The 22,013-nt window shown below is 49.8% G+C and overlaps 1 protein-coding gene across 8 annotated transcripts in view; it reads left to right on the forward strand.

Annotated features, from left to right (window-relative positions):
- Kirrel3 (kirre like nephrin family adhesion molecule 3) overlaps positions 1-22,013 on the forward strand; it is a 568,837-nt gene that overhangs the window by 524,174 nt on the left and 22,650 nt on the right. For all 8 annotated transcript variants that reach the window (XM_074066383.1, XM_074066378.1, XM_074066381.1 and 5 more), the window contains 5 exons: positions 6,358-6,508; positions 12,433-12,538; positions 17,479-17,627; positions 19,270-19,397; positions 20,829-20,955. In XM_074066383.1, coding sequence (XP_073922484.1) covers positions 6,358-6,508; positions 12,433-12,538; positions 17,479-17,627; positions 19,270-19,397; positions 20,829-20,955 — 661 coding nt within the window. The remainder of the gene's footprint in view (positions 1-6,357; positions 6,509-12,432; positions 12,539-17,478; positions 17,628-19,269; positions 19,398-20,828; positions 20,956-22,013) is intronic.

Here is a 22,013-nt window from a genome sequence, read left to right on the forward strand (position 1 = left end):
AGGGTGGCATGGGCCAGGTGTGTAGTATGCACCTGTAATCCCAGCACTGGGAGGAGGAAGAGGAATTTGAGGCCAGCCTGAGCTACATTAGCAACCCATCTCCAAAAACAACAAACAAGTAAACAAGAATGAGGGTGGCATGGAGTAACAGCGTTGCAATGTTCATGAGTATTCTGGGCTGCCTTTCCCTGGAGCCCTGTGCCCCCCAGTGCCAGTTTCCCCACTGCAGAGATCTCACATCTGTGAAGCGTTTTCATAAAAACCAGGCCTGCTTTCAAAGTGTTTAGATTACTGTATCAATCTTCTATCTGCTATTCCACTTTATGGCCAGGAGGGGAAGAAGGAGCTTCATTCCTACAAGCCAAAAAGAAGAGGACAAGGAGATGAAGTGTCCTTTGGCCCCTCACCCAGCACCTTCTGGTGAAGCTTCTTTTGAGGCTTAGATGCCAGGGTGAGCTTCACAGCTGGGTGGTGCCTTTGGTACTGCCAGCCAGGTCTGCTGGGGGAGGGCACTCCCAGGTGATGTTGTGCCTCTCTCATGTCTCTTCATGAACACCCAGTCCTGGGTATCTGGGGACAGCAAGGGCTCCTTTCTTGAGCCTTCTGCTTCTGCATGCCTGGTACCAGAATGGAGGTCATGTGTCATTCATCTGGAAAGCCAGGAAATCACAAATCCAGAGAAGGACAAAAAGGAGGGTAGAGTATGGGGAAAATCTTCCTGGGGAGTTAGCTCCTGCCCACCTGCTACTCTGCAGGCAGGGTGTTGAGGCCTTGAACCTGTGTGGGGCCAGGCTAGAGGACTGCTTGGTCCTAGAAGGCACAGTCTTCCATCCCTACCTCTCTGTTTCCTCCAGCTTCAGGCTGCCTGCCTACCACAGGCCTCCACTGGGCCCATGCTGAGGGGCTCTGGAGACTTAGGAAAGGGGTGAGGGCTCTCTCCCAGGGTCCTCACTCTCCATGGTTCTTCTCCAGTCACTTCATTCTATATCCCATCTCCCACCTTGGGAGCCCAGAATCTCTATCCTCTGCCATATTGTGGCAGCCACTCCGCCTGGCCTTCTTTGTGAAGGGCACCCCTTCCAGCACTAGGCATAAGGCTGAATGCAGGTTCTTGGGCAAAAGATAGTGTGCAATTCTATACCTTATGCATACATCCCTTACTCAGTCCTGGTGACAACAGTTCCACTTGGATTCTCAGGCAGCTATAAAAGGGGAAGCAGAGGGATGATTTAAAAAAAAAAAAAAAAAAAAAACCCTGGACACAGCAGGTAGGGGAGGTGAGTGGGGAGGGAGAAGAGAGAAGGCCTTGTTGCCAGGCAATCAGGCCTACTCAAGGCCTCTCCAGGCTGTTTGCATATCAATGAGCAGCCCATATTTAGCACCAGAGTTGGGGCACCCACACACTGCATTTCCTCCAGGCCACCTATGTCTGCAGGCCCAGCCTGGCTCTCCACTGCCCAGTGGAGGTCCTGGGGCCTTTGGAAAGAGCAGAGCTGTGGCCACCACCCACATAGCAGAACTGTCCCAAGGGTACACTCAGCCCTCACAGTCCAGCCTCCCAGGGCACTGCTGGGAACCAGAGATAAATGCCAACTCAGTGACCTCAGGGATGTGTCAATGGGGGAGGAAGGGTTGGGTGCACAAATAGGAAGCTACACAGAGCAAGCACTGTTCAAAGAGGAGCCCAGAGCCCCACACAATCACTAGAACTATCCAGAAAACCCCTTGAAAGCAGTTAATGGGCAGAAACCCCATGAACACCCACAAGAAGAAACAGGTAGATCCACACAGACAGGTTAGGGGTGGAAACCCACCCTCAGAGAAATATGCCCTGGCACACTCATTCCTGGGCACAGGATGCCTATAGGCTAACTATGCATCCAGCCCCTATGACATGTGGATTGTGTCAGTCGGGACCCTCAGAGGCTGCCTTTACAAGCATGTATGGAAATGTCATGATAAATCCCCCTTATATATACATTTTAAGCCAATTTTTTAAAAAAAGTTTGTGAAAACACAATCACATGGGGCAGCCTGGGGAACTGGAAGGCTGGCATCTGGAGTCTAGCAACACATCAGTGCCCACCAAACTGGAGGGAGACCTGAGAGGTGGTGGCTCCAGAAACTAGTGACTTAACCATTAATAATCTACTCCCCTCAAGCCCAGAGCTGATTTGCATGCTAGTGAAAATTTTAAAACCAGAGGTGTGGGGCTCAGTGCCTGAGGGATGTCCCCAGAGCCAAGGTCAGTGGGGGGAAGAGAGGGAGGAAAGCGATGTGAGGGGCATGGGGCTGGGAGAGGCAGGGAAGTGAGGCTGTGACAAGAATCAGTAAATGATAGAATGTTCCACCTGGATGGTACCTTCAAGGCCACCAAGTCCCAAGACTTCATTTGCATATGAGAAAAGTGACAATCAGGAGGATTTATAAAAGAGGAATGAAGCAAAAGAAAAGAGAAAAGAAAGGAGAGGTGAGAAGAGGAGAAAAAACAGATGTAAGTAGGCCACCACAGTTAACCAGACCCAAGTCTGTCTACTCACCTTTTGAAAGCCTATACTAAGGAGAGTTGGTGGCAAGGAACTCATGTTTAATCAAGGGCAGCCCTGAAAAGGTGAAGGGGTACCATGTTGGGGAGCTCAGGTAGGTGAAAGAGTTTTTATGAAAAGAGAAAGGACATACAGTGGGACATAGAACCAGAAGGCTGTGTGTTGAGTTGAGCAGGTTCTTCCTAATCTACAGAATGTTCCCCCAGCCAGAACACTGGACTTTGACCTTCTGGTTCTTTAGAAAAACATATTGCTTTTCTGTGCAATAAACTTCACAGTAATTGACATGCTTTGTGTTCATTGATGCACAAGACTGGATAAGGAGGGGTGTTACCATTCTGGTGTTATCTAAAGGTCACCAGATGTTCTGATTTCTATAAGTCCATAAAAAGATTATTTAGCAGTTAATATCTTAATCATTTAGGTGTGGCTTTTCTCTAGAATTTAGAATGCTGAGCAAAGGGAAAGGAAGCAAAAGTAACTCAGCCAAGGATAATTTCCACTGTTAATACCCATGGCTTTGCACCCCTGCAGCCTTTGCCCCCTCGTCTTCTGGGCCTTACCAGCCTCCCTCCCCACAGTCATCCTGCAGCCATGCCAGCCAACCCAGCCTTCCTTCCAGGGCTGCTACCCAGGGAGGAACTGAGGTCTGGGGAGAGCTTGGGCCAGGCAGGGCCAGATGCCCAGGGCCTCCTGCAAGAGTGGGATAGTGCTGATGTACTTGTCTTCTTGCTTTTTCATTTGTTTTATGAACACATCTCCCCTTTTCTCTAATTAGGTGCAACAAACAACTTGAACCAGAATTTTTATTTCCAGAAAAGCACCCGCCTGGACACAGTAAATATGTCATTAATCATCATTCGAAGTGGAGGAGCACACTGAGTTGGGGAGGAGGGGAAGCAGTCAGAGGGTCTAATTAGAGCTCGGCCTCCCTGCTCTCCTCACACCAGCTCTCCTCCCACCAGCTCCCCTCCCACCTACCGCCACCCACATGAGCCCACTCCTGCCACCATGCCCAGGACCCACCAATTGGAGGGTTTCTGGATACAGTCAAACTTACGTAAATGTCCCCTGTTAGCACTTTAGAAAAGTAAAGAAAGGAGATGAGAAGAACAATACCACCCCTTTCCCTCCTCCTCTCCTCCCCTCACCCTACCCGGAGGTCTTATTTTCATCCAGGAAATTGTTCTTATTATCACTTAGCTATTTATAGATGTGGTGAGGTCTGCTGAACAGCCCCAAGCCAACACAGCAATGCTGTACCACTGCAGCTCCTTCCCCAACTGGTTTTGGTTTGGGGCAAAACTGTGGTTCCCCCCAACCCCTCTTGGGGGTCCTCCAGTTGAGCACCCTGGCTGACCCAAAGACTCTCTCCACATAGGCTACTTGGACCTGACCCTTGCTACATCCCTCTCCCTCATTCCCTCTGCCCAGGGGTAGGGCTACCGCCCTCCTCCCAGGAAAGAAAGTGCTGTAAGGCCTGCCTCAGGCCACTAGAGTCTGAGTCCAGCCAGTTTTACACAGTGTGGGAAAGAGTCCAGGGCCACTACTCTGACTCTGTCACTGTCTGGTTTGGCCCAAAACAGGATGTAATGGTCTAGACAGAGGCTCAGGCCTGGTTCTCTCAGTCCCAGAGGCCACAGCTTAACCCTAAGTTGAGAAGGACCATGCTGAGCTGAAGACCCAGAGGATGGGGTTTGGCCGACCAGCTCAGTAACTAACCTCAAAGGGCTTAATGGCTGTTTGCACCCACAATGCCCAAGTCATAATAACTGCCCTCTAGCATCTCAACAAGGCAGGTCAGAGGGTTGGGGCTAAGGAGTCCCTAATTCTTAAGTATGAATCCCAGCTCTGTCTGGCAGGTTCCTGACTCACTTTGAACTCAGTTTTCTCTTGCAAAATAAAGATAATGTCCCCTTCCTTCCAGGGCCCCTGTGAGAGTGAGAAACAATGCCCTAATTATTTTATGGTTGGTCTCAAGGAAGTAGAGTCATCTATTCCCTGGTTCCAGTTGGGGTGAAACTAGACTGCATCTGGCACCCCTTCCCTAGAGGCAATGAAGTCCCTGCCCAGAACACAAGTCTTTGAATACCAAACAGATGCCATTCCCCACCTGCAGTGGCCCTCCACCCACATATCCTCCCCAGCATACAACTACCTTAGTGGGCCCAAACTGATGGGGAGGTTGTAGAAAAGAGGCAGAAGAAGGGAAGAAAATAGCAGCCATAATGGGAGAACTTGCTACAAGATGACATTGTGGTCCAGCAGGAAAAAGGAATGACCTTGGAAGAGAGGACCTGTGTTCATTTCCTAGGGCTGCCATAACAAAACACCTTGGTGTTTAAGCACAACTTGGTGCTTAAAACAATAGAAACTCAAGGGTATGGTGACTCATGTCTATAATCCCAGCACTTGAGAAGCAAAAGCAAGAAGACAGAGAGTTTGAGGACAGAGAGTATGTAGCCTAGGCTACATAGCAAGACCCTGTCTAAAAACAAAAAAAGCCAGGCACCAGTGACTCACGTCTATAATCCTAGCTAATCAGGAGGCAGAGATCAGGAGGATCACAGTTCAAAGCCAGTCCGAGAAAATAGTTCATGAGACCCTATCTCAGGAAAAAAAAAAATCACAAAAAAGTGCTGATGGAGTGGCTCAAGGTGTAGGGCCTGAGTTCAAATCCCAGTACCACAAAAAAAAAGTCCCCCAAAACAGAAATTCATCTCTCAGTTGAGGAGACCAACAAGCATGAAATCAAGGAGTTAGCAGGGTCATGCAGCCTCCAAAGGCTTTAGGAAAGAAGACTTCATTGCCTTTTCTAGCTCCTGGTGGCTCCCAGTGTTCCTTATTTTATGGCAACGTCACTCAATCTCTGCCTCCATCAAAACATGGCCTTCTGATTCTCTCTGTCTCCTCATCTCCTCATCTGAGGACACCAGGCATTCAATTTAGGGTCCTCCCTGAATCCAGAATTATCTCACTTTGAAATCCTTAACTAGTTCATAATTAACCAATCACAGATTGCCAAATAAGCTCACATTCTATCACTGAGCTACACCACCAGCTCCAAGGTCACATTCTAAGACTCCAAACAGACCTGAATTTGGGGAACACTGGTTAGGACCCTAAGTGCTTGCTTTATCACCACCTTGGTCAAGTTCCGTTACCTCACTCAGTCTCACCTACTCTCCTCCTCCATCATATGGAAAACAGTGGGAGCACTACTGAGATGAGGAAGTGAAGTATTTGGAAGTTGAGAGGTTTATATAGGAGAATAACCAGAGGTGGGTATACATGGGTTCTGTCTGCATCTTTAACCTCCCCTGCCCTTACCACCACACCCCTACCTGCACCCCCTACTGCAGACTCACTGCCTAGAGGCCACAAGCACCCGGCTACAAACCTTCTCCTTGCTTCCTGCAGAACTTGAGCCTCTCCCAGACAGCAGAGGCAGAAAAGATGCCAGCTCATTTCTACAGAGGACCTTCTGAAGACTGGTTTCCATTAGCCCCAGCCTGGTTTTGCTGTGCTTTGGGCTCGCAACTCTAGACTGAATCTCACACACAATGGCAGTCTTTCTAGCTCCTTTTTCCTTCCACAGTCCAGCACTCAACCAGGCCAGTGAGCCAAGGATGACTCACCTCCCACCTCTATGTGGAGACTGCCACCCCTGGTCTCCTGAGCTGACCACATGGATACATCCCATCAACACTGTCTCTTGTCTCTGAGCTGGAGCCTGTCTTCCCATTATGCATCTAGGCTATCCCAGCCCAATGACACAGGGCCTTCTATCCCGCTCTACCTCCCCCTCCAGACCCTGCTTCGTGATGGCAAGCGTGAGAGCATCGTCAGCACCCTCTTCATTTCCCCTGGTGATGTGGAAAATGGACAGAGCATCGTGTGCCGTGCCACCAACAAAGCCATCCCTGGAGGGAAGGAGACCTCAGTCACCATTGACATCCAGCGTGAGTATTGACTGGATTAGTATATCTTTGAAATATTGGCCTCAAGAGGGGAATTTTTTCTTCTCAGTTGCCCCTCCTGAATGTGTAGGACAATGCCACTGTGTTCTAGTAGCCACTTGGTTGCAAGCTCAAGTGACATGGCTACAGCTGCTTTGGCATTCATGTGTTCCTTTGCGTTCTATTCATTTTGGAGCTAAAGCATTTTTAACACCTCTGGCTCATCTAGGACTTCTGGACTCTGAGCTCCACTTGATTCTCTAGGATCTGGAGTCCAGAAAGACTGAGTCTTAGGATTCTAAGAACCTATCTTGGCAGCCAGAGGGAAGTTCCCCTTGTCCAGAATCCTGCCTAAAAGCTAGCAGAGTGGCTCAAGTGGTAGAGTGCTTGCCTAGCAAGCACAAGGCTCTGAGTTCAAACCACGAACATACATGTACACACACAAATCCTGACCAAAACCATTTAGATTCCAGAGGGAGAAAGATGTGGCGTGTCAGGTAGCTGCTTAGTGAAATGGCAAAGTTCTTGAGAAGGCTCTGCTTTACTATCTTGCCACCTGCTAGTCACAAACTCCCTGACCCCACACAAACCCCAAGGCTTCTTCTTGCATTCTTCATTCAGTGGGAGCAGGACAGAACAATTCTTGCAAAACTAGGGCTAGGAAGATGAGGGAGGCACCTAGGGCCTTCCTCTGTTGGTCACATAAGCACAAAGGGGCCCTGAGAGAAAGGGCTTCCTTAAAATTTGCACTCAGTGTTCCCTTCCATAGTCTTATTCTGACTTGAATATCACCTATTTCTGCCCAGTGAGAGGTGAACAGTTGTGGCATGGAGCATAGGCCCAGCTCTGGAGAAGAGGTAAGATGCTGTCTGGCTGGTGGAGAATGATTCGACCACCATGAGCTGGATGGGCCTAAGTTTGTCACTCACCCCAGGAACACCAGTTCCTTGTCTGATTTGACTGATGATGTCCAAGGTCTCTTCTTGCTCTAGGATTGATCATGTATAAGAGCTCTCTCCAGACACAAGCCAAATCTGGAGGGAGTGAGGGTGAGAGACCCAAGATGTCCAAGTCCTCTACTTCCAGGCTGCCATTTGTGGCTACTATGTGGCCCCCATATCCTCCTTCCCCTTGTTCCCAACCTGGACAGGAGGCCCATGCCAGCTACAGAATCCTGCACAAACTAAATTACCTAGTTGGCTCCCCCAGAACATCAGCCAGGCTTGGCAGGGAGAGACAGGGAAGAAGAAACGTTTTGCTTCAAGCCACAATCCATCGCCCCAGGAGAACCTCTCTGGGCAACAAGAAAATCATCATCCTAACAGCTCACCCAGCTATTCAAAGATGTCCTCCAAATGCACTCCAGCAAGAGGATTGATTTAGCAGGCTGCTAAATTATGGGGGCTGCATCCAAGAGGATGCAGTCTCACCAGGTTTCTGGGCCCTGTCTAACTTTCATTCCAAGCACATCTCAGTCACATCAGGAGAGAGGCATCAGGAATGAGGTCAGTTTGAGGCTTAGAACGAGGTGCCTGGTTTCCTACCTGGTGCCCTTCCAAGGAAGTACAGGTTAGTGGTTGAGACTCAACATTCCTACTGGTTTGCATTTTGGCTTTGTCACTTACTGAGTGACATTGGCCTGGATTGCTTTGTACCCCAGTTTCCTCATTGGTACATGTAAGTTATCATGCCTACCTCCTAAAGTTGCAATGAGGACAAAATGAAATCACACGTGCCACCCATCAGTACTGTGTCTGACACAGTATAAGCACTTATATACACTGTTGTTAGGATCCACAGCCACAGGCGTGTGGTGGCCCCTCCCCAGGTATCCCCAAGCCCCATTCATTTGCCCCAGTACTCCATCCCCCACCCCGAGTTGCAAGGTGTTTATATGTGCCTAGCAAGCAAAAATACCTCCCTCCTCTTCTTCCTTCTCCCCCGTTGATTCATTTGCTTATTCAGTAAGCGTCCAACTGTTTGCCATGGACACCACAGGCTGGATCAGAGCTGCCTTTGCAAACCTGCTCATTTTCTCAGTCAACCAAGAAGCATCCAAACTCAGCAAAAGCACATTTGTTGTTTGTTTCCCTTGGTCTTTCTATGTTACCCAACGGAAGACAAATCCCCCAGATTGAGTAATGGGAGAGAACGTTTAACACCCCCAAAGCCTCACCACATCTGGACTCTGTGTCCAGCTGCCAAGTTTCAAATGGATGCACTATAAAATCACTGAGTCATGAAGTTTCTCTCTTTTTCCACCCCCCTCCTCCATGTAGTACTTCCCCTGAAAACAGACACACACACACACACACACACACACGCACAGGTTGCTGATGGAAACTCTAACAGACTCTCAGCTGTAACATCTGTTCAATGTGATCTCAGTTCCACCAGCTACATCAAAGCTGCCCTCCTGCAAGTTACGCAGCCAACATCACAAGTGGGATTAAAACCGTGTTTAATAGTTGGCTATGACATAAACTATTTATACCTCTGGAGCTCGGCAAGCTCCTGAAAATTCATATTCTGCACATCCAGAGAAAGAGAAGTGGAGAGAAGGACATGTCATCTCTGGTTCTGAGGATGTAAGTGCAGATGAAATTGGCAAGTGTGAAGCCCCCTGGGGCCCGTTCTCCTGAGGCCCCATAAAACAGGCTGAAACCAAAGATGTTGCAATAATGGAGGGGAGAAGCAGGAAAGAAGCCTCCACAGGGCGAACTGATAGTTGCAGGCATGTGACAGAGCGTTGGACAGCAGGAAAGTTCCTCAACAGGTGTGTGCTCTGTCTCCTTGCCTCCCAAGGGCTCATCACTTTGTAAAGGACACTCAGGCAGGGATGGGCCTTCTGGAACTTTCCTTCAAGCTCTATGGCAAGTTTCTAAGTTCTATTGAACTAATACCATCACTTCCTCCAACAAGAGCTAGATGGAGGTCCTCTCCTTCCCAGGACTGGATTTCATAGTGTGAGTACCTGGACCAGTTGCACACTGGGGCCCAGATGGCACTACACAAACTGCAATACCTCTAGACACACTTTTCCACAATGAAACACAGGCTCTACCCTGAGTCTCTACAGGTGCCCAGCCTGGCCAGCCAGCCCTGCATAGAAAAAGGGCAGGACTCCTGATTCAGCCTTACCCTTGAAACCAGTGGGCAGCAGCTGGGAAGAGGCTGTAAGGTCTGAGGGTGAGAGGGATCATCGCTCTCCTGGGAGGTGGGAGAAAAGTTCTCATGGCTGTTTTTTGTCACATGTATCTTTGTGACCACTTGAATTATGCTTCACAAAACAATATTGAGATGGCTGAAATATTATCTGTGTTAGTTAACTTTTAGTCACTATAACAAATAAATGAAAAAAAAATCAACTTATAAAGATAAAATTAGCTGGGCACCAGTGGTGCATGCTTGCAATCCTAGCTACTCAAAAGGCAGAGATCAAGAGGATCGCAGTTTGAGGACAGCCCCTGCAAACAGTGTATGAGACCCTATCTTGAAAATACCACAAAACAAAATGGGGCTAGTGGAGTGGTTCAATGGTAAAGCACCTGCCTAGCAAGCATGAGGCATTGACTTCAAACTCCAGTACTGCAAAAAAAAAAAAAAAAAGAGAGAGAAAGAAAGAAAGAAAAAGAAAAGGTTTATTTTTGGCTCACTGTTTGGGAGGTTTCAGTTGTACCCATTGCTTTGGGACTACAGTGAGGCAGCACACTATGGTGGGAATATGGGAGTACACAGAGGGGCAGAACCACTCATCTCATGGCCAGGGAACAAAAGAAAGGAAAAAGCACATCCTCAGTGACCTATCACTAGACCCCACCTCTCAGAGGTTCAACCACCTCCCAATGGCACCTCCCTGAGGTCCTGCCTTTAACTCATGAGTCTGTGGGGGACAGTTAAGATCTAAACTGTAGCTCCATAATGTCCCTTGTCATTCCCTGCAAAAAGGCAGACAGCCTGTCTGCTCCTATACCAGATGCTTCCCAGATTTGTGGTTCCCCATCTGGAGCGAAGGGAGAACAGGCTTCCAACACAGGTGGCCACCTGATGCTCAGGAACAGAGTTTTCTTCCCCGTACCTGCAGATAGCAGTACATCCCAGTGGGTATCTCCCTGGCCCAGCCCCTTTGCCCCAGCACTGGCAGTAGAGATGGCACATCCTGAGAACTGGCAGGCAGAGAGGACCCCACCATTAAAGTGTCCCATCTCTAGGCTCAGCCCTCAGCTGGATGTGTATGACTCTCTGAGGGTCTCAAGAGCCCAGACTGGGAGTCTTGCTCCCTGTGGTACCTCTCATGGAACTCAGGATTTGCTTGATGAAACTGGGAAAGTGGCTTCTTACTTCTTTTTATGAAATTGACCTGAACACTGAGAGTCTTCATGAACCTCCAGCAATAAGCATGAACTTCTGCTTGTGGGTGGGTATTGGCCAATAGAAGCAGTAGGGCACCGGCTAGGCCATGGAGACCAACCTGCCTCCTAAGTCAGCCTAGAGTTAGCCTCCAGGCCCTGTCAAGGGAGGGATATTCACTGGTGCATCATCTCTTCTCCCCTGGAGTTGGGGGCTGGGGTGGGGATGCCAGGGCCTGGGAGCTACCAGGAGCCCTGCTGCAGGGTGACCCAGCTTTTGGAGGAGGTCTGGAATCAGCTACCCCAGAACTAGGCAAAGCACATGTGCACAAGGCCATTCCCTGGGTCCCTGGACAGCTCTCTGCCTCTGTCTGTCCACTGCAGACCCCTCAAGTTCTATTCCCATTCTTCCATGTCTCAGTGTCTGTTTCTCCCTCTCTCTTTTCTCTATCCTTCATTATTTTTTTTGGTCCTCTCCCCAACATTCTGCCTCCATGTGCTGGGTCCTCCTTGGTCTTTTCTGTTTCCAATATGATGATAATTTTGTTTGATTCATATTCTCTCTCTCTCTTTCTTGCTCTCTCTCTTTCCTCCCTCCTTCCCTCCTTCTCCCTCACCTTCTCCATCTTCTTCTTTAAGTTTCTGTCCATTTTTTTTTGAGACAGGATCCTTTCTAGTCTGGCCTCAAACTCATTATTCTCCTGCCTCAGCCCCGAGTGGTAGGATTATAGATGTGCAACACCATGTCTGGCCTCATTACGCTTCTGCATTTCTCAATCTGTTTGTTTGTATCTTTCTGTCTCTCTGCCTATGTCTCTCCAGCATGCCTGCCTCATCTCTGCATCTGTCTGCCTATCCCTCTTTGTCTGTTTTTCTCTGTGTGTCTCTCACAGCCTGCTTCCCAGCCCTTTTGCCCAGGTCTCTCTGTGTGTTTCCAAGTCTCTGGTTCCTGTCTCCATGCTTCCGTCCCTCTCTCTTTCACCATTCAGCACTTCAGAGCTTGGCTTCTTGTCATCTCAAATGAGAAACAGAGTCCCAACCCAGGGAGCTGAGGTCCTGGTGACAGCAGTCAGGACTCAGTAGATGATTACTCTGATGAAGGGTGTAAATGCCACTTTCAAGTTACCAGATGCCCCAGAACCTTTGCACAGAGCTAGAATAAACAGACATTTCAAAGACAGAAGCTCCTATTGAAATGAAGTTCAGCGTCCACCCTCCTCACACCCCATTCCCAGCTCTCCTTCCTGAGGTGTTTTGTTCTGCCTGGGAAGCTGGAGTCGGACAATGTGCTCCTGGAACCCAGGCTTCATAGCTGGGTGTTCATTTCAATACCGGGCCTTAAATCCACAGAGGGATCTGAATGCCCCTTCCAAGACTGTCTGAAGCAGGTGCCTCCAGGGAGCAGAGAGGCCACACACTGACCCCCAGACCATCATTCTGGGAACCACCAGGGCAGTGGCTGCTTGGAGAACCTCAGTGGTAGGATCTCCGGTGTTTACCCTCCGTCACCATGTCACCCAGGAGGTCTTCCTGCCCTATTACGTCCACAGTCTCCAAGTGAATCTCTTCTCCCTACAGATCCCCCACTTGTCAACTTGTCAGTAGAACCACAGCCCGTGCTGGAGGACAACATCGTCACATTTCACTGCTCTGCAAAGGCCAACCCAGCTGTCACTCAGTACAGGTGAGCATCACTGCAGTGGAGGCACAGCCTGGCCTCCTGCCCTCCATCCCCATACCTGTCACGTGAGATGTCACACACAGCCACAGCAGACATCCAATTAGCCTCCTCCCTTTCTCCCAAGGCCCACCTGCTGACCTGTGTACTCTCCCTTTCCTTTCCCATAGGAGGGAGCAAATGGCCCCCTTCCTGTTTGAATAACTTATTTATTCCATATTTCTTGAAAGACTGAAGAGGCTCAGGCAAAAGTTCAAACCGTCAAGAGAATCAAGGAGTCAGTGTTTGTCACTGTCTACCTAGTCAGGGTCCAAAAGTCTCCTGGAATCCTACATACCCATGGCCTCTTGAGTCCTTGCCCAACATCCCTGTTTTTTACACGGTTCTTTGCCTTTTGACAGAGCTTCTCAAAAGCAAGAGCTGCAATTTGGTCACTTACGACTCTCAACATGTAGTGTAGCACATGGCAAAAACTAGGCGCTCCTTGCATGCATCTGACTGACTGATGGAATAAACACAGAGCTGCTCCTCTGGGTGCCTTCCTCCTTTGTGCATCACCATATGGGGGTCCAGAAACTAAGTGGCTTTGGAGGCTCAAGATGCTAGCCTCCTTTTCATGCCAACCAGAACTCCTTAAGGCCCTAACTGCTCTGTCCTTTTCCACCAGGCCAGGCATGATGGTGGAGCCCAGGGTGTCACCTCCGACATCGATCTGGGTTATTAGGCTGTAGCCTCAGCAAGTGCCAAGTATGCTAATGGTCCCAGACTAGGAAAGCAGCTGGCCAGGAGGAGTGGAGAAGAGGGAAGGCACAAGGCAGTATGGCCCCAGCAGGCAGAATGAAGGGAAATGGGCCAAAGAGGCAGCCCGAGATTCATGTTGGACATAAGGAGCCGCTCCCTGCCATGTGGATAATTAAGCAGCACTGGAACCAGAAACCCAGGAAGGGTTCAGAGCCTCTCCCTGAGGATATTTTAAAATAGGAAGAAAACCCATTTGTCCTGCCTGACTTAACCCTTCTGTGCACTGGAGGCAGTAATAAATAATCTTCAGGGTCCCTGCCATGCCGCTGAGGATCCCGAGCTCCCAGAAATCATGTGACCCAGTCAAGTCCAGGGAGCAGGTCTGGTTTGGCTGGGGTCTGGCACCTGCCCAGAAGTGACAAAAGATGCAAAGGAGAAAGCCAACAGACTCTTTGTCTCTGGATTTCCACCTGGCACCTGCCAAGCCTGAGCTTCTCTCCTCTCTCTGCTCCACCTCTCAGCTTGTGGTCCCTAAATATCAGATGTAATGTGCAAAGACAAAACTTCTAATGTTTGTTTCCCAGGGCAGCCCTTCTTACCCACAAAGCACCAGGGCAGACATCCTGCCCCATTCACCCTCACAACCATCCCCCAAATGACTGTGCAACCCTAAAGACCCAGATGCACAACTTCCCACTTCCATTTTTGTCACCACCAGGCTCCTGGTCACCTGATGACCTAGCAATGAGAGGCTGGGCAGACAGCAGAGCAGCATGCCCCAGGAGGTCAGCAGCCTCTGCCCACAGGCCGGACACCCCATATCTGCCTTCAGGTCTCAGCAGGTTGTGAAATATCCAGAAGGCCCATTTGCTGGGCCTGACTCCCAGTGTCACCCTCCTCAAAAACACAGAGAAGCAATAATAAAGGTGTGACAGTGAGACCCCGGTGGCTCATGCCTATAATCTTAGCTACTCAGAAGGCTGAGCTCAGGAGCGTTGCGGTTCGAAGCCAGCCTGTGCAAATAGTTTGCAAGACCCTATCTCGAAAAAAGGGCTGTTGGAGTGGCTCAAGGTTTAGGCCCTGAATTCATGCCCCAGTACCTCAAAAAAGAAGAAAAAGTGGTCAAATGTGAATAACTGATCAATCTAGGTGTCAAAAGATGGCAGTTAATGGGGTTACTATTACTTTTCTCTAATATTGAAGTTTTTTTTTAATTCAAGCTGAAAAGTTCGCCTAACAGGCTGTAATCTCTAAAATTAGATATACACCCTCCCTCACCCCAGTCCCTAAAATGGGTCACCCCCAGATTCAGTCACCCCCAGAGACCAGGAGCCCAGGGCTAGCAGTACTGACCCAAGCACAGCAGGACGTTCACTGGGTACCTTCCTTTGAGTGTCTAGCTGCATCCCCCAGCAGAGAGCAGGATGAGAGACTACCACTGCCAGGATGAAGCACGGAGCTGTTTGACATGCCAACCCGATGGCTGTGACAGATCTAGCCTCCTGATTTTGTGATATAAATAATTAATCCTCTTGCATTTGTTCAGACCAAATTAGACATTGATTGGGAAAGGTTTAAGCTGACTCCTTTGCAGAGGACCTGAGAGAGGTAGCAGAGACCAGCAGAGGAAGCTGAACCACAAACTGAGGGGAGAAGGGAAGAGAAAAGAAAGGGGTGACAGCACTCTTGGTTCTCACTTTGATCCTGCAGTCTAGTGCTGGAAAGCAGTGGTATGAGCTTTTCAATTCTGGAAAGGACCCTCAGAGGGCTGTTCAGGTGGGAGGGGAATAGAAAGGGGAAGAAAGAGTGACTGACATGACACAGCAGAGGACTTTTCAGGGGCCAATGGCACCTCCCCAAAAGACCCTGTCCTGAGGCTCCTGAATTCCCAGCCCTGACAGCCAGTTCGTGCCTGTGATCTTGGGAGAGCGCACTCAGAATATCCCTTCTACCCTCTCACCACCTCTCATGGAGGGACAGGCTACACAAAGGGCCAGTTCAGACAGACAGCACAGCTCCATTGAGCCAGGAAATAGTCCTCTCCCACAGTGTCCAAGTCCTTTTCTACCTTCTCTAACTCTTTTAGGTGAAAGGAAGGGCTAGCTGGCTGGGAGGAAGGGAACTGTGACCCTGAAGCATTGGGTTCAAGTCCTTCAGGGCCCTCACAGTTCTCTTGATAGGGCTAAGGTGATAGAGCTCCCTGATTTTCACCATGAGGGGCCCCAGACAGAGAGGGGAGAAGTTACTCTCTGCTCCAGGAGCCCCTAAGGAAGGAACAAACAGCCCTGCTCATCAAAACCAGCTCTCCTGGACCCAAGCCCAGCCCCAGATCCAGGTACTATAAGCAGCCAGGAGCAGGGCCTGACCTGAGCTGAGCAGGACTCTCCCTGCCCTCCTCCCCACCCAGCCTTGCCTGATAGCCCATCACTCAAATCTCCTTGCTTCAGCAGGGTAGAGGGAATTGGGGACACAGACCCCTAGCTGTGTGTCTGGAACTGAATTAATCCACCTCAGGCAGGGGCTGTGCCTGACTATTAAGTCTGGTCATTAAATTAAAGTTAGGAATTGAAACGATTCATGAATAACTCATAATGGTTTGTTAGGAAGCTCCTTAAGCTCTCGGGGAGCTATGGTTTGCTCTGTTGTTAAACTATAATTGTTATTATTAATCGTGTTCTTAATAATTACCTGATATTAATTCAAGATAATAACCACATGGTGCCAGCCTAGGTGTTCTATGGGAAGCAAAGAAGTGGCCATCTCCTGGGGTTAGATGAGCCACACTGAGCCAAGAGCTAGTGGAGGGAGGGAGGAGGTGGCATCAATGAGACCAGGAAAGGTTTAGAAGCAGAGGAAGGGAGGAGAAGCAGCAGCAGCAGGAGAGCTGGTGCGTGCAGGTGACAGTGCTGGAGGCCAAGCAGCTTCTCCAGTTCTAGGAAGATGCACACCTCAGTCAGGCTTGAGATGCAGTTGGGGAGACTGGTTAGAGGTTCTGAGATTTCAGAGTGACTGCTGCCCACAACAGGATTGAACCAGGGAAGCTATGAACCCTCTCTCATTGGGGATCTGTAAAGAAAGGCCCACCTTCACACATACATGCACATGCACTAAACACATACGTGCACACTCAAACATGTAAACCCTCACCCATGCACACAGTCACACTTGCACACATGCAAACCTTCACATGCATACACATATGCATATGCATGTATATGCACACGCATGTGCACTGTATATATGCCCACTCATATGCACACACACGCATGCATACTCACATTCACACATGCACCTCTGTGGGGCTGCAGCAGGGTCTGTGTATATAGTAGGCACCTGATGACTGATCCAATGCAGTGATCACTGCCCCAGAGTCAAGACTAAGCCAAGCCCCAGACTTTTCCATCTCTTCCCTCTGATGTACTGATTGACTTGTGAGAGAAACTTCCTACACATCTCTCCCCACCAAACCAAGGCTGATGGAGCTGAAGCCTTAGAGGAACAAAGCTGGGGTGGGGGAGGGGGGAGAGAGTTTAGGAGGAATAAAAGCAACTGCCATCCCTACGAGATAAAAGGACTTGCAGGGGAAGAGCAGGCACCATGAAGGACCTGCACTTGGGGCAGGAGGTAGGACAGAGAGCTGAGAAAGATGGTTGAGTGGGAGGTGGGGCAGGAAGCTAGTCTGATAATACCCTCATATATCTCCTCACCCTGTCTGGAAACCAAGCTTCCTAAAGCCTCATTTTTCTGTGCGCAGGTGTGTGTGTGTGTGTGTACATGCATGTGTGTGGGCACATACACCACTAGATCTTGGCCTCTGAAATCATGGGCTTGGCCTCCTTTCTCAATATGGCCCAGAATAGGGCCTAGACTCCTACAGTAGAACTCAGAGCAGGACAGCCAGGCTCTTTGGTGACTGACAGCAGGGTTATCCATTGTATAGCCTTCCAGATGGGCTGACTGTTTTTTCAGAATAACTCACTTGTCAAGTGCACTGCTTAGTGACAATGACCAAAGTACACCATCTTCACTATCACCTGGGTGGGTGCAAGACCATCTCTTCCCCAAGTCCTTAAAGTCACCCCTCTGGAGAGATTACCCTTGAGGGACCTCTCAGGCCTCATTTTCGTATATCAAGGTTATGTCTAACTCCCTAGAGGGTCATTCTTGCTATTGGAGGTCCCCTACATCTCTGGCCTCTGTTGCAGGTGGGCCAAGAGAGGCCACATCATCAAGGAGGCATCTGGAGAGGTGTACAGAACCACTGTGGACTACACATACTTTTCGGAGCCTGTGTCCTGCGAGGTGACCAATGCCCTGGGAAGCACCAACCTCAGTCGCACAGTTGACGTCTATTGTGAGTGCAGGAATTTAGGGCTATTCAGGAGAGCAGGCATGGGGTGGAGAAACTGAGGCTAGATTCATTGCACACAACCTACCATCACACTTCGCAAGTGTACTATGCTTTGCATTTCGCAAGAAGATTCCTAATTTGATGCTCCATGTTTATTTTGATCTTCAGAATGACCCAGTGAGGTCATGTCAGTTCAGACTACTCTAACAAATTACCATAGACTGGGTAGCTTAATAAACAAAAATCAGTGTGCCAGCATGGCTATTGTGGTGAGGCTTCCCTTCCTGAGTGCAAACTACTGCCTTCTCACTGTGTCCTAGCATGGCAGAGAGAGGGAAAGGAAGCAAGCCCTCTTCTGCCTCCTCTCAAAGGGCACTAATCCCACATGAAGTCTCCGCCCTCATGACCTAATCACCTCCCGAGACCCCACCTCCTAATACCACCACACTGGGGGTTAGGGTTTCCATATATAAATCTGAGGAAGGACAGAAACATATAGTTCATAGTAAGTAAATATCATTATTCCCATTAGCTAGATGTGGAGATGAAGGCCCAAGGTCACACAGTGAATAAGAGGCAAAACAAGAACTGAAGACAGGCAAGGACTGAATCCATCACCTGTTCACACTGTCCCACTGAGGGGACTCATGGACATCCCACCTTCCTCACTGGTGGCTTACCAGGAACTCACACAGACAAGTCAACGCATAGCTAAGGACTAGTTAGCTGGATGGGCTTTAAAAAAAAAAAATTAGCTCACACACTGCCCTTTCCCAAGCTTCTTTTTCCTAACTGATCCTCCCCTCGCCCCAAACAGCCTCAGCAAAAGGAACTGCTATTCCCATTTCACAGCAAGGCATTAGTCTAGTCTCCTGACCCCAGATCTTGGAATCTGTCCCCTGAAAGAAGTGCTCCAAGACCTGCCTGGCCAGTGTCTGCACACCTCCTGCCACTTTGTGGACCAAGGCTGATCTGCAAGCCAATGTGTTGGGGAGGGCAGAGCAGAGCCTCCACAGTGCTCTCCCACATGCAGAAGTGTAGGAAAGAGAGCAAGGGATGGTCTATTTCAATGGGGCTGAAAGGAAGCTGGGAGCAACCGGAGAGGGTGTCCTCAGGGAGAAAGCCTGGGTTGCACAGCCCTGCCTCCCTCACTGCAAATCTCAGAGCCCTCTGGGGAGGAACCTGGGAGCAGGGTGGGGGGCAGGGGGAGGAGTGTTCAAACTGGGCCAGCCAGGGCCCAAGATTCTGCATAGGAGAAAGGCCCCACACACTGGGCGGAGTCTTCCTCAACTTTCTGAAGCCAAGTGGGACCAGGACAGAGGGAAGGGGATGGAAGGTAAATCCAGGCAGAAATGGGGCCCCAGAACCTGTTTTCTGGGGCTGCTGCCTGCTCCTCCATGGGCCCAAGAGAGTCTGAGCTTAGGGGAGAGGGTCTCCTCCTTACTTCCCTGGGCCCACTCCAGTGCCCCAGTGCCAGGTGGAGGATCAAAATGTTAAGGGAATAGGCTGAAGTGGATGAAGGTGGTGCAAGCATCCTACTCCCCTTCCTCCAGTCAGAGTGGAAGTAAAGGAGGCAGCAGCAAGGAAGGTCCTCAGAGCTCTCCAGCTCACCTGAGCCCTGTCTCCTCCTTCCTTCCCATCACAGTTGGTCCCCGGATGACCACAGAGCCCCAGTCCCTGCTCGTAGATCTGGGCTCGGATGCCATCTTCAGCTGCGCCTGGATCGGCAACCCATCTCTGACCATTGTGTGGATGAAACGGGGCTCTGGCGTGGTGAGTTCATAGCCCAGACTCCAAGAAGCCTCTGTCGGGGTGGGGGAGTCGATCTCCAGATTAAACCAATAGGATCCCAGAAAGAGGGAGGAGAGCCCAGGTACTGCCTGTACCTCTCTTGCCCTGAGAACACATTGGGCCTTGCAGTTTTGCCCTCATGTTAAGCTTCTAAGAAAAGGAGGTAGTGTAGGGCTGAGGATGTGACTCAAGTGGTAGAATGCTGCCCAGCAAGCTCAGAATTCTGAGTTCACACTCCAGTATCACCACAAAAAAAAAAAAAAGACAATCAAGAAATTGCCAATATGGGGTGAAGAGAAGTCACTAGAAACGTTTTGCAATTTCTCCCAATAAAATTACTCTTAGCCTTGACAGGGAGAGAGTTTCATGATTTCAAAGCTTTTCTCTCTCTTTTCTTTTTTTGGCAGTACTGGGGTTTAAACTCAAGGCCTTGCACTTGCTACACACGTGCTCTACCACTGGAGTCACTCCTCCAACCCTTTTTGCTTTAGTTATTTTTTAAATAGGGCCTTGAGATTTTGCCTGGGACTGGCTTTGAACCTCAGTCCTCCTATCTACACCTCCTGTGTAGCTGGGACCACTGGTGTGCAACACTCCACCTGGCTTATTGATTGAAATGGGATTTTACTAACTTTTTGCCTGGGCTGGCCTCAAACTGTGATCCTCCATTCTCTGCCTCCTGGGTAGCTTGGATCAGGTATGAGCCATTGTACCAGCCCCTGCGTTCCTTTTTAAAATGTCTGTATTTTTTAGTGTACATGAGTTTGCCAGGTGTCTCCAATAGGGAGGAGCAATGAGAACTTTGGGTAAGGAAGCAGAAGGGGAGGCAGAAGGAACTGAGCTTTGTTGTGTGTTAGGTGCTGGGTGCTGCACTGTCTTATGAGGTCTTGTCACCCCGAATAAGGAAACCAAGCCTCTGACAGTAACTGGCCAAAGTCATGTGATGTTCAGGAATGCCAGGAATAGCCAGTGCCAAAGTTGACTTTCATTTTTTTTGGTAGTACTGGGGCTTGAACTCCCAAAGTTGGCTTGCTATCATCCCAAAGGGATACTGGAGATGACTCAGAAAATATAGGTCCAGGGACCTTCCAAGCTCAGCTGTAGAATAATTTCACTCAGCCATCCCAAGAGAGTAGATGCCGCAGAAGGTAGAGGGAGGTCAGCTCAGGAGTCCCTCACATTTCTGTCTACCATGTACCGCCCCTCAGGCTGCAGCTGGAGGGGCATCTCTGCGTGGGTGGGGTCTCTTTCTACAGCCCACAGGGTACTGTCTGCCTCTCCCCTCCCACCTGGGCCTTTATGGAGATGCTGGACTATATCCAGCACCATGGACCTGCCTCAGTCATCTGGTTCTGAGAGACAGAGGAAGCCCTCCCCCTACTCTTGGTGTCTGACCCTCCCCAATTCTCCTAGGTCCTGAGCAATGAAAAGACCCTGACCCTCAAATCTGTCCGCCAGGAAGATGCTGGGAAGTACGTGTGCCGGGCTGTGGTGCCCCGGGTGGGAGCTGGGGAGCGAGAGGTCACCCTGACTGTCAATGGTAAGACTCCCACTGTGGTAGGAGGAGAGAAAGACCCATCTCGTCCCAAAGGGACTGTCACTGGTTCTGGGCCTTGTTGCCACTAATATAGCAGTCAGTCTGCCTTTTGGAGTCCCTATCAGAGCCAAGCCTGGAAGTGAGGAAGGGCCTGCCTGGGTAGTTTTCTAGATACTTCTCTTCTTTTTGGTTACCTTCAAAGGGGTTTTAGGAATGGTAGCTGGTGAATTTTTATCCTGGACAAGAAAAAGGTTCAGCAGTCACAGGGTGAGCATACCTCCTACCTGTTCTTTGATGCACGGGCCCTGACTGTGGCCCATGGGGGAAGTATAGGAGCGCATCTCCCTCTTCCTGTGGCCAGCCTCTTTTTACTGCAATATTGTCATTATCAGGGACACCTGTCACCATCCCCAGAGATCAAGCCTGCAGGGTCCGCTTGAGGGCAGGAAATGCATCTTATTACACACAGTGTTTGAAATAATGACAGCAGAAGACTGTTCATAGAGGTAGTTCATCCATGGCTGTCTGTGAAACGGGTGCAGGGCATCAGACCAGGCCTGGATACTGGGACATAAGTGGCCATGGAGGAACTAAGAAGGCAAGGAAGGTCCCAAGACAGAAATCCCAGCATTCTTTCTGTGACATGTGCTCAGGCTGTGGTCAGAAACCAGAGCTGCCTATTTGAAAGGGTCTGAGATGCTAAGGCCATGTCCCTTGGCCATCTCCAAATGTTGGTCCCCACTTCTGTCATGCCCATGGAACTTTAGGGGCCCCAGGCTCCCTCCATAGTCACCTCAGCTCAAAACTCTGAGCTACAGTCCCAAGTGTATAGAACCTTAGGATCCCAGCACCAGACCAGGGCCCTAGGTAGCTGAGTTCTGGACATTCATCCCATCAGCGTCGTCTCAACCCACGAAGCCACCCACAGACAGGCTTATCTCCCCTGCCCCCTTTTCTAGAAAACTCAGCTTGGTGCCTCCCATTACCCCCTCTGCTGTCCCTGTTACCCAGTTCCCACCCCACCTATTTCCTCTACTCTCCCCCAAAGGTGTGGAAGCCCC

Source organism: Castor canadensis, chromosome 2, assembly GCF_047511655.1.
Source record: "Castor canadensis chromosome 2, mCasCan1.hap1v2, whole genome shotgun sequence".
Classification (NCBI taxonomy): Eukaryota; Metazoa; Chordata; class Mammalia; order Rodentia; family Castoridae; genus Castor; species Castor canadensis.